General features: G+C 35.4%; 1 protein-coding gene across 1 annotated transcript; it reads right to left on the bottom strand.

The window, feature by feature from the left end:
• Positions 1–3,956: 3,956 nt before the first annotated feature.
• LOC112686319 lies at positions 3,957–14,601 on the bottom strand. The gene is made up of 3 exons (XM_025558536.1): positions 14,201–14,601; positions 6,243–6,408; positions 3,957–4,573 (listed from the first exon to the last, which is right to left on the bottom strand). Exons 1-3 carry the CDS (start codon positions 14,565–14,567, stop codon positions 4,003–4,005), a joined length of 1,104 nt encoding a protein of 367 aa, XP_025414321.1. The 5' UTR covers positions 14,568–14,601; the 3' UTR covers positions 3,957–4,002.
• Between the last annotated feature and the right edge of the window lie 1,862 nt (positions 14,602–16,463).

Here is a 16,463-nt window from a genome sequence, read left to right as displayed (position 1 = left end):
TTTGTTATCAATGGTACAAACTATATTGAAAAATAAAGGGAATATGGATTTACCAATTTATTTTGTTTGGCTAATGTGTGTAGTTTTCTCAATGCCCCCTTCGACCACCAAGACCATTGTCGTAGTTTATTTTTGAACGAATTGAAATATTTTGTTACTATTTTTAAGGTATTTAATGTTTGTCTTGGTACAAAATTAATGATTAATACAGCCAACACTCAACAGCCATCGGCTAATGGTTGAATTTGTGAATATTTAATTCGATAACCGTTTACTGCCTTGTGTTTTTTCAAATTGTTTGGTTTAAAATAAATTATATTTAAAAAAAAAAAAATGTCAGGAGATAAATGTGTATATTATTAAACTATTATTCATTACTCGAATTTATAAAGAATGTAAATGGCTGAAAGAAAAATGTGTACAAAAAACTTGTAAATCTACAAAACAACAGCCTAAATTGAGAATACTATAAAACAAATAATTAATTGTAATATATTGTGATACTAAAAAAAAAAAAATGTTTTAAATGTTTTAATATTTATTTAATTATGTTTTCATGATAATATAAGTATATTTCGAAATAGTAAGTAGTTATGACTAGTTATGAGTATGTAGAATATTAATATTTAAATTCAATTTAATATCAGAACTATCAACACACCTTTAATTAAAACTGGTTACAACGTACTATTACGTGTGTACAGTGTGTTACGACAGTGACAAAACAATACGGGTCCTCACTATTTATAACCAATGTCAATACCATTGATTATAAATAGTACTATTTACGTCTCACCGAGGACCGACCGCCGACGTTTAGCAACGATTAAAAATAATATTATTTTATTCCATTATAATTGACAAAATTCTTTATCGCCCTCTATGGGAAAAAGTTTCTTACGCAGCATATTTTGTATTGCAGTGAGCTATCTATACTATTTATAATCAATGGTTTCACCCCTAAATTAGTAAAATCTACAATAACTTTACAATAATTATAGCTATAATAGTTTTGGGTAAGTTACTTGATTAATCAGTTCCAACTTGAACTTGAAGTTTGATCTTAATGCATCTTTAAATATATATTTATTTTTTTAATATTATAATACCTATATTGTGTACCTGAATTTGTAATCTTTTTGGTAGGTAGTCAATAAAATATTTGAAAACAAATTCAAAATGTACCCGTAGCGGCTCGTAGTAAATATTCTGGAGAGACTTAAATTATTTAACATTAACTCCATACAACAACGAACAAGAAAAACACTTTTATTAGAAAATTAATTATACTTAATACTTAATTTAATATTTAGTTAATATTTTTAACTTAATTTAATTGTAATTTTTTTTATAAACTAATTCAATTCTGCAATTTTTTTGATCTGCGAATTCTCAGCAGACGGTGTACAGAACAGCGACTAATGGCGGCGCGATAGCACGGAAATTAGTGTCGGACGTCGGTTTCAATGTGAAACAGCGACCGTCGTCGAAATTACTAAAATAGTATTTCCATCGAAATAACTATTTATAAGTTTTATATTTTGTGGCCTTAAATTTATAATAATAAAGAAAACGCTATATTTTCAATAAAAATAAAAATATTTCTATACATTTTTAAATAGTAATTATTTATAAGTAGTTTTTTTTTCCTAAGGGGAGACGCAATCTCAAAGTCTCCCCTGACGAGCCGCCCCTGGTACCTACATGTATATTGTATACCTACTATGTGTAACAAAATAACATTATTAGATTAATATTAATAGTAATTGTAATCTTATATTTGATAGCCAGCTTTAAGATAATTGTATACTTATGTGGCCCGCCGAGGAAAAAAGATTGGACATCACTGATTTATACTGTTAGTCGCCAAAACTACTTTATTTCCTTTCATCGCTTTTCCGCGCATTTCCTGAGTAACTACGACAATCAGGGCCAGTGAAAACTTTGAGGGTCCCGAGGCTGATTGATTACAGGCCCCTTTACTTGTACTTGTTTGTTCAAGATATATATACTTCAGTACAAAAAAAATATTGTATAAAAGGCTGAGACGACGGGCCCCGAGCCTCTAACCCTCTCTACCCACCCTCTCACCCGCCCTGCCGATAATATATTCAACAATAAAAATGTATAGTAAAAATTAATATGATTGAAAAAGTACCAATACGTTTTCCTTAATTTTGACTAACATTTATACCTTATTAATTATTGACCAAATGGAGCTATTATTTAGCACTTATATTAATAAATTGTGAACTACCATGACGTGTCAAGCAAGCCCATAAACCCATACCGTTCGTTATTGTTTTTCAAGAACGATCCGTCTAACATAGAAACACTTAAAAGAAATTCAAATATAAATATATGTTATCAAAATGTATACATTTTTTTATTCTAAGCAGAGGCGGATTTCCCATTAGGCATTGTAGGCAGCTGCCTAGGGCGGCAAATTTTGTAGTGTTTTATTAAAAAACATCAAACGATCAAACATATAGTACATCGTATATGATATTCAGTATACCAATCTATTTTGGTTCATTATAATTTATAGTCATTACCTATAAATATTATAGTAAACAATTATATAGAAAGCAGTTTTTGATAATACTATATATTTTATTTTATTTTGTAGGTTTTTATTCAAATGCAGTGAACAACCATTGACATTTTTTTCAAAGTAGGCTAAATAACTTCAGGCGAAAAAAATAGTCTAAAAATTAAAATGGATGTCCACTACTATTGTCTATATATTAAATATTTAGAGTAGGTATTTTGGAGGGGTATTGTAACTTTTTCACCTATTATAGGAGCGGCAAATTTTTGGTGCCTATAGCCGTAAAAAAGATAAATCCGCCTCTGATTCTAAGCTAGTAAGACTTAAAAATTGAGACACATTTCAAATGCATCAAACAAATACAAAATATTTTATTCCTGATATTTTTATTTTTCTTATTTTTGACAGTTTAACTTGAAATAATTAATAATTTTTTTCTTAAATGTATCTATTATTCATCTAGATTAATTATGATTATCTTTAAAAAAAATAATTTTAACTGGGCTTATTTTTATCTTAATCTAAATATATTTATGATATAGTATCTTTATCTTTTTCTAGATAAAAAAATATTTATATCGACTTAACATTAATTAGTGTTATTAATCATGAATTAAATATTTGTTAATTAGGTAGGTACTTATTATTATATATTATTATTCAATTGTACACAGATCACATAAACAGTCTTCTTTATCATTTTTTAATGTTATTTCAACTGTACATCAATTGTGCATTTTAAGTGCTCTCCAGATTTTTAGAAATACTTATAAATACAAAAATAGGCTTAATTAATTAATAGTTTTTTATTTTCATTATTTATTTACAACAAATTCAATTTGCATCTTACTTATAAAAACAACAATAAAACTGTCAGCGTATAATTATGCTCATCAACTTAAGTCTAGATTACATGTAGTATTCATTTTGCACATAGTAAATTTGTACATAACAATTATGTGGACAATATATATTTGAGCAAATTCTATTATTAACATGAGCTTTATGTTTGAATTAGTTTACATTAACATTTTACACTAATAATTAAATTACATCGTATACATTACTAAAATGGAATGCATAACTTATTAATAATTAATTAAATACAAACATAGTAAATTATTTATACTTTATACTTTATTATCACAAAGCCAGTTTATAGGCAAAAATTCGGAATGTAAATTTGACAATATTCAAATATTTCTTTGTTTACTTTTTTTTTTCACCGATACAAAAATAATTGAATCAAACAACATAAATTCTTAATCTCTAAGTGATGCAATACCAATACAATATTATACGGTCTTGTAATAATTTAAATCCAAACGAGTTCTAATTTTTCAAATAAAAAATATACCCGTACATTTCAATGAACACATAAATTAATAATTATAATAATAATAGACAAAAAATTAAACGTAAATAATGAGGAAGATTTATAAATGAAAAAGTTATAAATTATTCTTATAAGTGTTTAACTTATTTGTAACATTCATGTCTTCTTCAGCCTTAATCACTATCTCTAAAACTCTACGTTTGATCTCTGCCTGGTAAACTTGAGGCAGAGCCTTGGTCGTTTCAGCCATACTATAAAAAAATAAATCAACAGGGTGTATGCTCTGGTTGGCATGGCTCTGTTGTTGTTGCTGTATGTGGTAATAATGATTCATGTGGTGTTGGTTGAGTTTGTGTTGGGCAGATGAATCAGCCTCTTTAGCAGCAGCGGCAGCTGCAGCTTCAGCTGAACGTTTAACACGTTTAGCAACTCTATGAAGTGGCTCATGTTTGCCGTTACTTAAGATTTCAACATCAGGATATAAAAGCTCATCGTCCACACCACCCTCATCATTTGAAAAACTACCAGGCATCTCTTTCACCTCCACTCGTGGTTCAGGCATTTCATCATAATCATAAGACAAGTTGTTGTAAGGACTAGAAGACCCATCAGTTTTGTAACCATCGTAATTGCCTGGATAGTCTTGGTAGGCATGTTCCAAGTTCAACATTTTTTTGAGAGAATATCTGTTAACAATTAAACAATAAATTATAAATTAGTAAATGATAAATGACTGAAATTGCCATTTTTTTTTTTTATATATATATATAAACATGAGTATTAAATACAGACATCATTATCTGAATTATACTTCAAATAATTATAACTACAGATTGGATATATATTCTCTTAATCCTTAAAATATGATGTTTTATGTCTATAAAAATACAAATAATTTTTTAATATTCTGCAAAAAAAAAAAAAAATTATTATAATTACTTTGTTTAAATTTCTCATTTATTAAATTTTATTATTAATTTGATTTACAATAACACTTTTGAAAAAATTGGTTTTAATGCCAATTTTATCCGTATGTTACAACTAATATCTAGTGATTAATTTATAAAACAACCTAGAAGGATATATAAATAACCCACATTGTCAATATTGTATTTGTTGACCAATAATAACAAAATGTCGATGTACGTAATATGTGCAGAAAAATTGATATGTAATATAGTGATAAATTATTTTCTTCAAAGAAAATATTTACAAAAATAAAACTTTAAAAAATAAAATGTTTATAAAATATTCAAAAATATTTTCTAATGTATTGGTTAGGTTAGGTAACCATTAAAATATGCTTATTTATGCAAAATTAATTTTTTTCTGTGAATTCTGTGTTTCATTAATCGTAAAGATATCTCACTTCCATTTACTACGTAGAATAGAAAAAAAAATGTAAAATCATAAAAATCCGACCTCTAGTTATAATCTATTTTATGTATAACTAGTAGGCAACAAAAACACTTGAAATTAAAAATATAATATTTTTTCGTTTTAAGTAAGAAGAACATAAATGCATCAAGTTAAATTTATATTAAATTTTGAAAGATTTAACAACGTATTTTTAATGTGAAAATTTAGTTAAATGATTCTACGAAAACTAAAAATAAGAAGTTATATGCACATAAAAACAGAGAATAATACTATATTTTAGTATAATACTAGAATACGTGTAACATTTATCAGCTAAAAATATATATATTTATAAGAAATGTACAACTGTTCAATAAAATTTCATAATTCTTTGTATATATTTAAAAAACAATACAATAATGATGAACTGATGGACCAGTGGCGTAACTAGGAAAAAATCTAGGGGGGGGGGGGGCAATATAATATATTTATTATTATTAAAACCCTGACACCCGCCCCCCCCCGCCCTCACCAGTTAAAACATATTTTTATTGTATGTATTTTATACAGTATATCTAATGTTTGATTTCACATAAGTCATTAACTCATTTTGTGGTTTAGATTAACATTAATTGTAGGTAGCAGGTTAGGTACTAGGTATCAATATTGTTAAATAATACCCATAAGAATTCATTAATAAAAGGTGCTATTTGTACTGTTGGATTATCTGGGGGGCAAAATTATATCTTTATCTCTTAAAAAATTGTCAGGAGGGGTACTTGCCCTCTACAATTACGCCACTGTGATGGACTAAGTATTTAATAATTTGATATTTATAAAAAAAAAAAACATCTAACCAAAAATCTCATAAAACAAGGATTGCTATTTTAAAATCAAATTTTATTTAGTTTGAGTTATCAATTTTTAGTCGCTCAAACGACCAAACATTATTTTAAAATATTTAATGTCTGTTTATACATAATAAAAATTACTGACCCTCCGATTTGCATGAATGGCAAAAGAAATTCCATCTCTTTTTGGTACTTCCAAGGTTTACCCTCGACAAAAGGTAAGCCAGGTTTGAGGTTCAATCCTTTGGTGCGTTTGATAGACACTCTAAAATTGTCGCGCAAACGCTTCCAACGCAATTTGACGTCATTTACTGTAAACAAATAAAATACGTAGATTCAGTTATTATTTCGGTATTGAAAGTTTTAAAAAAATGGCAACAATCACAATGTTTAAGACTTATTAACAAACATGCGCACAAATTCTGTACAACCGATAAATCGAATATAAATCTAATTACATTAAATTATTTTACACAATAGTGTATACGATGTATATAGGACGATGATATACTATGACGTGTATGTACTAACCCAGTTGGTTTACTACATAATATAAACGTCAAAGACATAAAAACTACACGTTTTTGCCTGAAAATCACAAAAACATAAGTTAACATAAAATTATACCGAATATAATATACTGCCATGGACAATATCTTCGACATTCAGACTTCTAATTTAAAACAAACAATTATTCTTATTTATTCAAGAGGCTTTGTGATAGCTTCGTTATTTAAGCTCTAATTACTTATATATTTTTGGTGTTCGAATTTAATTGTTTAATTAAAGTTTTGTCATAATTGTAATTGTCGAGCTTAATAGTTTTTACTAGAAGGTCTAATAAAAAAATTAAAAATTTGCCATGAACGCTAAAAATATATTTTTCACACAATTGTTTTAAGTTTTTCCATGTACTAGTTTTTACAATTTACGACCTTACCTGTACTGCATTTTTTAAAAATTAAGAATTAAATATTTTTAAATAAGATACATATGGGCAACCAAAATTACTCCTATTACATTGAATATTATTAAAGGACGAGTCGTTATTGTTACGTACGATCAGTACCATTCACAAACTATACTAAATTATTTTAGAACAACACTTGATTGTTAGAACGATTTAAAGCCAATAACTTATGAAGTACTTTTTGTTATACTCAAAACTAAACAAATTTTATATCATATAATGAAAACCCGTGGTTTGGGAGAATCTGGTCAAACGTTTTCCTAAAGGTGGAATCATACGGCGCGTGGCGCGTCGCGAGTGTTGAGTGGTATAGCATGGAATAGTTGACGGCGCCGTCTGATCGGTATTGCACGGCAAGGTTTGTCTGAACGCCGCGCGGCGCATTGCTTCCCGACAATTGTCGGCAGGCCCGTATTTAGGGGGGGGGGGCACGGGTAGGTACATGATGTACCTAAAAAAAAAAAAAAACATTAAAAAAATGAAAATAATATCTTTTATTATGCTACAATTTGTTTATTAAAAAAAAGGAAATTATATGTCTTATTATGTTATAATTTGTGTAATTTGTTAATTAAAAAAAGTATTAAACGATTTTCATTTATAAGTTATATTTTAATATTAAAGAATCTCGATTATAGACGAAATAATAAGTGTTATATTATTATTATTTAATCTTTGGGCGAGGTATAAATTATATGCCTGGGGGCGCCAAATTTTTAAATACGGGCTTGATTGTCGGTCTTTGTGTCACGCGCCAAAGGAAAATTGTCGCGGCGAGTCGATTAATTGTTTATCAATGTATCTCTTTATCATTTTTCATACTTATAAGTTTGAACTAAATTAATAATATTTGGATTTTTGGATTTTTTATAGTTCATACCTACTTTTTTAGCATATCAACAATCAAAATACTGATCAGTTTCACATAGTTCATACATTTATACCTACACACGACTTAAAATACTAATCATCAATTAATAATCATACAACATAACACGTGCACTGACGCACAGTCACTTCAAATTAACGAAAGAAAATGTAATTTTTACGCGCAGAGATTAGAATAGTGTGCCTATCACAATGGACCGGAGTTGATGGTTCCAGAACGAGACGCGCCTAGAAGAAACTTGTTGAACCATGACGTTCCGTCCAAGGCCGCATCTAGAAAATTTGTTCGGGAGGGATCCAAAACATGTACATTGTAATTTTATCGAATTTAGATTTCAACTTTTGATATTTGGTTAAAAATAAGACAGCAAAAGATTTAATCGTTCTTTTATTAAAATTAATATCATATCATTTTCATACGATATTATGATATAAAATTAAAAGCAGTCAATGATTGATTGGAGTTTAAGTCATTTTTGACTGAGAACATTTATGTTGGTATTAAAAATAAACAAGTATTTTAAACATTCGTAAAATATTGAAGACCTTTCGGAGGGGGGAGGGTGTCCAGGATGTCTGGACCCCCCCAGATACGGCCTTGGTTCCGTCCGATCACACGGGCGCGCCAAGTTGTCGCGGGTCGCGTTGCGCGGTACGTACACGCTCCGCGCCACGCGCCGTGTGATCAAACGCGCGTATATTCACGTGTGTACCGATGAACCACGCAGTCGCTTTCACAAACATAAATTACGTTCGGCAGAGTTTATTGAATCGCGTGACAAAGGTCACAACCGTTTGAAAATTAACGAAAGCGCATCGGTGCACACTGCTAGATCGCGAATAACATGCGTGCGTGAGCGCGTTCGGACCGCACAACTGGTTCGTCCGTGTACCGAGCGAGTTAACGGCTTCGTCGGTCCGGAGACTTGGAACGAGTCCAATAAACCGGCACCGCAGTTGGCGGGGCCACCATTTGGCGAACGTTGACGGGGACGGTTCGGAACGCTCACGCAACGATCGCAGCGCGCCGACGAGAGCGATAAAGAGAGAGGAATAGCTACCGGTTCACCGCGTGGTGAACAAAGGTCGTAAGCGTAAAAACCGATTGAAAATTAATGAGATATTACGACGCCACGTGGGTAACCAGGCTCGGCTCAAAGGGTAGGCGACATGGGCCCACGCCTAGGGTGGCATTTTACATTTTTAAACTATGGATAATTTCTTAAATAAAAAAAAATAAAAAAAATATTACATTTACTAGTACCCACTCGTATCAAATAGTGTGCGGTAAAAAATAAGACTCAAAAAACTGTTTGTTTCATTTAAATTAGTAGTGGATTACTCGACTACAAATGTATTAATCTAATAAACTGTTAACTCTCAGAATGAAGTCTACTTCAATATTGTTTATGTACTAATAATATTCGATGTAGTATTTACATGTAAGGGGCGGCAAAACTTAAGTTTGCTTAGGTGTAAGTAGTCGGGTCTGTGGGTAACGTATGTTTACAAGACATCTCACGACTGGAGGCGCGTAAAAAGTTGAAAAATATATGTTAGGAATCGAATTTATCTGGAAACATTTTTGATCGGCAACCTATTTAGTCGGAAACATATTTTGTTAGAAACAGTTTGAAACGTATTTCCCATGAATTGTATACCCAATTCCGGAAATCCAATTTATCAGAAAACGTATTTTCTATGAGTTGCACTGTATATACATACCAGGGATGGCAAATCCATGGCACGCGAAAATTTTTACTATTATATATTATAGAATCTATAATATAATGTAGTATAAATTAACAAAGCAATATTATTATAATTATTATTATTATTTATTATATATTATTATTATTATGTACCTAAACTAACCTTTTTATCCTAATACATTAATTATACAATAAAATTATATTTTTAATAATTTTTCATGACACGCTCTATATACAAAAAAAAAGGTAATTTTGGGCACGCAGTGTTCAAGATTTGCCATCCCTGGTATATACATTCCAAATATGATAAATTTTGAGTGTGAAATCCACAATAACAACGGATTACAACAAACGACGGCTAATTTAATACAAGCAAACACAAATTAGAACACTAATGACTCATAGGTAACATTTTAGGGGAGAGCATAAAATATTGTTCAAAATGTAAGTCGCACAAATTTAATTAAACATTAACCATGGTAATATTTATTAAATTGTAAATCATTTTTCTGGGAGGGAACGAGTTTCCTGTTCTGCCTTCTTTCCAATGAGAGCACATAAGCATAAACGAGTAACAACATTTATTTATAATCATTTAAGTTTCAAAAAACTTTTTTTTCCGAACAAATACTATTCCGATAATAAAAGTCCCAAAGAAATATTTTTCCGCCCAAATACATAACACAATTAATTCATTTCCGAAAAAATACTATTCCAACAATATTATTAATAATAGTATAATATTTTAATACACAGAATACTTTCGAATGAAATATTTTCTCATGTAAATCCTGTTTCACCAGAATAATTCCCGATTGAATATTTTTCCAAGTCCATACGGTTCTTGAAAAATACTTTTCGAAGAAATATTTTTCCAACTAAATGCGATTCCCAATCGATATAGATCCGAGAATATACGTTCCGAACAAAATATAGTCCCCCCTCACACACACAATTCAACCTACACGATCGTTGTATAAGCGGTACACTGATTGCAATAATTGATGTTTGTTTCTTTACGTACTACAATCTTGAACGGTCACCGAGAGTGTTCAAAATATGGCCTTTTGAAAACCCGTTTTCGATTTGGAGAAAAGAAAAAACACTGACTGTTCTCTTTATGTTTTTTTTTTTTTTTAAATAAGAGTTAAGATGTAATAATATAGTAATTAAAAGCTTTTAATAAAAAAAAAAGACCGAAAACCTGTGTACCCGCGAGTTTACAATATCGACAATATTTACATTACGATCGTAATTAGTCATACGAAAATCGTTGAAATCGTCCCTCCTCTTACCGCACCGCTGCGTGGATACGGCAGACGGTTCCCATACAATTCAAGGGCGAGTCAGCGAAAAATTATAATACAGACATACATTTCCATATACCGCGTCAGACACTATAATAATAACAATGTCAACAACTGAACGTTCAATCGGATAAGAACAGGTTCAATGTAAAAAAAAAAAAAACATTTCTAGACTTGCTGTAACAATCGCACAGTTTAAGAACAAAAATTTAATGGAACTATAATTTTTTTTGGATTTTATTATTGTCACATCTAGTGTTGTTTACCTCCGAAAAGTCTGGGTTCATGTACTCTCACGTGTAACGACATTGGCGAAGGATTCGTTTGATAATTAGCAAATGTTTGGTTAAAAGTTTTTATACGGCGTATATAAAAAAATATTTTTTTCGAAATTACATACTGGGATCTGTAAATTGATTACTTACATAAGTAAACGTTTTAATGTTATAATGATAACATGATTAGTTAATTTGTTAAGCCAATAAGTGTAATGTTCAATAAAACAATCTAATCCGCCAATTTATCGCAACGTTAATCGATTTTTATTCACAGACATAAAATATCAGTGGATCGCTATTTTCGTCGAAATCACACGAACTTCATTACGTTTCTTTTCGTTCCAATTGTGAGTCGTAACACGTTTGGGTATATATTAATATAATTTGGAATTGTGTAGTGCTTGTCGTATAAGTTTATTTGGATTCACGTTTCAAAAGTGACGTGACCGTTTGTTTATTGATGGTTTCTTCAGCATCATGATTATGTTCTCCGTTTATTAAAATCACTGTATTTAAATCGCTAGTTATTTTCACAGTGACAATGTGCATACGATTTGTGCGACGTAAAATTAGTTGCATATTTTTCTTTCAATTCACTAAATTTATAATTGTTAATCACGGCGCATTTTTTCTCACGTCGGGTATCAAAAACATCGGAAATGTCCACCGTCCATGTATAATATAATACCATTATTATCAATTAGAAAACCAAATAAGAACTGTACTGAACGTTGAAATATTTATCGTTTCACAAACCATATCCTACAAAGATAGTGAATCGTGTCTGTATTATAGCGATACATGAATAGCGTGTGTACCCAAATATGTTCTAAATGTTTAGGTAAAAATAATGCCATGTACCAAAATTTGGACATTTTAAATTTTGACAAATTTGCACATTTAATGTGCAGCGCCCATTGTGTTACCAGCGTTCCATTCGCCATTTAACGAATTAAGTTTAAAATAAACCGTAATTATAAACTTAATAGGTTTTAATTATAATCAGTCGAATCTCATCAATTGTCAAACAATTGTTACACGTTGGTTACCTACGTAAATTAGTGTTGGCAGAGCGAAATATTACGAAACGACGTGAAACACGTGCAGCCTAGTCATAATTTGTCCCTGCAGTACGTATCCTGTACCGTATTTAATAATAAATTCGTTATTCGTTATCTAACCCAAATTCACTATTCGGTTTATCCAAACGCAGCCGAAAACAGACAACAACCATATAAGTGTACAACATTCCGCAGCGTTTTCCGTCCGTATATTTCGCGTTCACGTTAACTCACGACCTGCCTCAACTCCACGTGTTGAATGGTCTGCTACGGACAATACGAATCTGGGAAAAAACGGAACACACGCACCGCAAAACACTACCTCGATAATCAGTAACGTATTTTCAAATTTTTTATGAGGGGGGGGTTAACATTTTTCTAAAAAGTAAATGAATGTATAATATTATAAAAATACATAAATGGTTAATAACTATATTAATAGACAAATATTGTAATAAAAAAATGACAACCACATGATCCAAATATTAATGCTTTCTTTTTCTACGCCTTCGTAGCAAGTCATTTATGACTTAAGAACCTTTTTTCTCGTGGGGTTAGAGACCCGGGAACCTCCCTCCTTCCGAAAATACGCCACTGTCGACAACGACAGTAATAATGTGTTTTACTTCACGGACGATATCGCGTCACGAGACTCAGGTAGAAACTATTCCGGGGCGGACCGGTACGGGGGTTGCTGGACAACTTTCTCGTTCGGTGCGTGTGTTGGCAGGGTTCACAATGATAGGGCGACCAATCGATGCGTGTAAAATGCGAACCGGTTAACGACGGTACGGGTGTGGTACACGTCGAAGAGAACCGATGGAAGAGTTAGCGGTCGGGAAACGTGACGTGGGTCGAACAGCCGTACCGGTTCGGGGACTCGCGTCTCGGTGACGGAGCACGAACACGGCCGGGCGACCGTAATTTCCGGAAAAAACGTTTCCGTGCTGAGGTGGCGGAGGAGAGAAGAGGGGACGACGAAGACAATGGAGCGTCGTCGTGCGGCGCGCGGAGAAATTAGCAGCGTGGACGGAGTCGCGTTCCGGCACGGAAACGACGTTGCCGACGCGTATCACTGACGACGCGGCAACCGGTGGTGGAGTTTTCACCCTTCGCGCGGACGCGCGACGAGACGCACCGCTCGCCGTATACGCGGAACGCGCGACGCACGTTATAAGATTGGCGACACTGCGGGCGAACGAGCGCGCCCGTCCGCCGTCGTGCGGGCGTAATAATACGTGCGCGGCGGCGGTCATCAAACCGCTCGGCCCATCCGGTTTCGTCGTGGTATTTGATTTTTTTTTCTTCTCTCCCGTTCCCCTCCCCCGGCGACGACCGCGGCCACCACAGCGCCGCGCCGCGGTATCGCTCGGCTGACGCCGACGTTCGCGCACGAACACGCCGAACAAAGGAGACTCGCTCGACGGCAGCGCGCACCGAAAATCCCGTTCGCGTTTCGCTACACGTTTCCACGCGCAGAGGTACGAACCGCGGCGACCGTGACGGTCGACTAGCCGCGCGGTGGGGGTATTATTGTTATTGCTTTTTCGCTCGACCACGCTCGTATTACAAAACAACCCCTGCAACATGTGTGTCTCACCGGCACCACCACCACCACCACCAACACCACCGCCACTACAACTACCACTACCACCTCACACCGGTTCGCGAGCCTCTCGTACGTTAATTTTTTTTTTTCTTTGCGCCAGAGAAATTTCTCACGTTTTACCTATGGGAAAAACCTTATGCCTACCCAACAACCCCCCCCCCTTCCCCAACCCCCACCCGTTGCGCACACGTTATCGACAGGGAAGAGAAGCGCGCGCGATCACACGTGAATTACACAATCATCAATTAACCGTTCGTTATCACCATCGTCATATTTACCGGGCATGCCGAGTTCGTCGGCCACTTCTTTCCAAGCTTTGTCCCTCTTGTCGATGTACTTGTACTGATCCTCGTCCGTGTCGTACAGCACCTGGTGCTGTTTGATCTTGTTGATCATCACCAGGTCCATGTTGGTCTCGTTGGCGATGGCCATCGCGGCGGCCATGACGGACGCCGTCGACGAAGGTGGTGATGATGACGCCGTGGTGCCGACGTTCGACGCTACTGGGGCGGCCACGGCGACGGTGGCGGTGGTGGTGTCCGCCGGCAGCGCGATAACGCTACGGTAACTGGTGCGGTTTCGGGACGGCTGGTGGCTTCGGCGTCTTCTCGGTTGCGCGCTCGGCGTGCTGGCTGGCGACGGCATGGATGACAACTGGTGGCCGTGGCGGCGGCGCGGCGACCGCGACGAAGGGCTGCCGCCGCCGCCGCCGCCGCCGCCGTCACGGCGTCACGGAGCGTTCGGTTCGACGGCAGCTGCACGGGAACGGGGCCGGGGGGAGGGGAAGCGGCGGCGTTTCGGTCGGTCGGCCGCCATGTTGCTGCGGTGTGTGCGTGCGTGCCGCTGCCGCGCCGGCGGCGGACCGTCGCGCCGAGTGCGTGCGTGCGTGCGCGAGCCGCAGCGACACCAGCAGACGAGACGCTTGCCCTTGGACACAGCCGCCGGCCGCGTCGCCCGACTGTGCTGTGCAGTGGCTGCTGCTGCTGCGTACGTTGTTATAGGACCGCCGTACGTGCGCGCGAACCGCTCGTCTGTTTCTGTAATAGTATACGGACACGGCGGGCGCGTATATATATATATATTATTATGTTACGCGAAGATAGAATATCGTGTACAGCACGGAACACGCGGCCCGCCCGCCCGCTGTCGTGCTAACCAGTTCGCCCGACCCTCCTCGCCCGTCGCCTGCACCCGGCGCGACCGACCCACACGCCGCGCGATTAACCGTGCGCCCGCGCCCGGCCGTTCGTAACACTACGCTGTTGTAGATGTTTTTGTTTCTGTTTTTTTTTTTTTTTCCCCAACCTTTCCCGTCCACGCAGCACGCCCGGTGTTTCGTGTTCCTCCCGGTACGTCCCCGATAATAGTTCGGAAAAGCGCGACGCGGTTGGTGACGTTCACCACGCGCCGTCGCCGCGTCACGTACGGCCGACCGCGCATGGCCATACCGTACGGTTAGGTCGATCGACGTGATTTCGTGCGACGTGGTTATTATTGTTTGTTGCACTATAATCGGCGAAATCGGTTTTCGGCGGTCGACCCGGTTCCCGTGACGACCTTCTTCCTACGCTATGCACTCCCGCGAGTCCGCCGTCGATAAAACCTACCCGATCGACGTTTTACAACGCACCTCTTTCCCCTTCGCCCGACGACGTCCCGTACCGGATACCGAGAGGTGCGCGTGAGGTTCGACGAACGTTTCGCCCGACGGGGTAGTTTTAACGGACCTAATGTTTCGGATAGTGTGTCAACTATAAGAAACAACATTCCTTTAGCGCTCTCGCGATCCCATACAGTCGAGTGGTGTTCGGCCGGTAATATCTATACGTTTGTGAACGAAAATAAAAACTTTTAATAACATTTTTTTCAAACTTAATTTCATATCAAAGACACGGTAGGTTTTTGTTTATTCGAAGATCGACTTTTGAAAGACTCAAATGTTAACCGTTTTCTATTGATAACAAATATTAATCGAACAAATATTTAAATAGTAAAATGTACGAATTCCATATATTTATTATATATATTTATTTGTCCTTAACAAGTTGATTTTTCTCACGAATGATAAAATATTTATAATGGTAAAACCTAGTTTAAATGTATCGTAAGTAGATTATGACTGACTTTAATTTTGACCTATTTATGAGGGTCGTGGCACTAAAAAGGTTAAGAAGTAATGAACATGCCACAACTACCCTCAAGTCGACTGTTGTCAATTATATATATGTGTATACAAATTTGTATTGAATGTGTTTCAAATTCTTTTTAAAATGGGCAAAAAACATTTTGCTAAGAAATTAGTAATTTTATATTATACAAAATATATATAATAATACATATACAAGTAATATATTTTTATACAATCATTACAATTACATAACATAAATTGATGTCCTTTTTCTCTGTACCTTCGTCGCAAGTCATATATGACTTTCGATCCTTTTTCTTTTCTTCTAGGAGTGGTTGAGATATGAGAATACACCCTCCCCTGAAAATACGTCACTGTTTATATATGTTATATTTTTGGGTAGATTATTTCCA

This window comes from Sipha flava, unplaced genomic scaffold (genome assembly GCF_003268045.1).
Source record: "Sipha flava isolate LNK unplaced genomic scaffold, YSA_version1 304_pilon_pilon, whole genome shotgun sequence".
Classification (NCBI taxonomy): domain Eukaryota; kingdom Metazoa; phylum Arthropoda; class Insecta; order Hemiptera; family Aphididae; genus Sipha; species Sipha flava.
Note: the sequence above shows the minus strand (reverse complement) of the source record. Positions and strands in the feature narration are given on the sequence as shown.

Coding starts and splice junctions, on each gene's coding strand:
- LOC112686319 (XM_025558536.1), bottom strand. CDS start 14,567: ATGCCGTCGCCAGCCAGCACGCCGAGCGCGCAACCGAGAAGACGCCGA. Junction 6,409..14,200: donor CGACGAACTCGGCATGCCCG/GTAAATATGACG, acceptor ATTTGTTTACAG/TAAATGACGTCAAATTGCGT. Junction 4,574..6,242: donor CCATTCATGCAAATCGGAGG/GTCAGTAATTTT, acceptor AATTGTTAACAG/ATATTCTCTCAAAAAAATGT.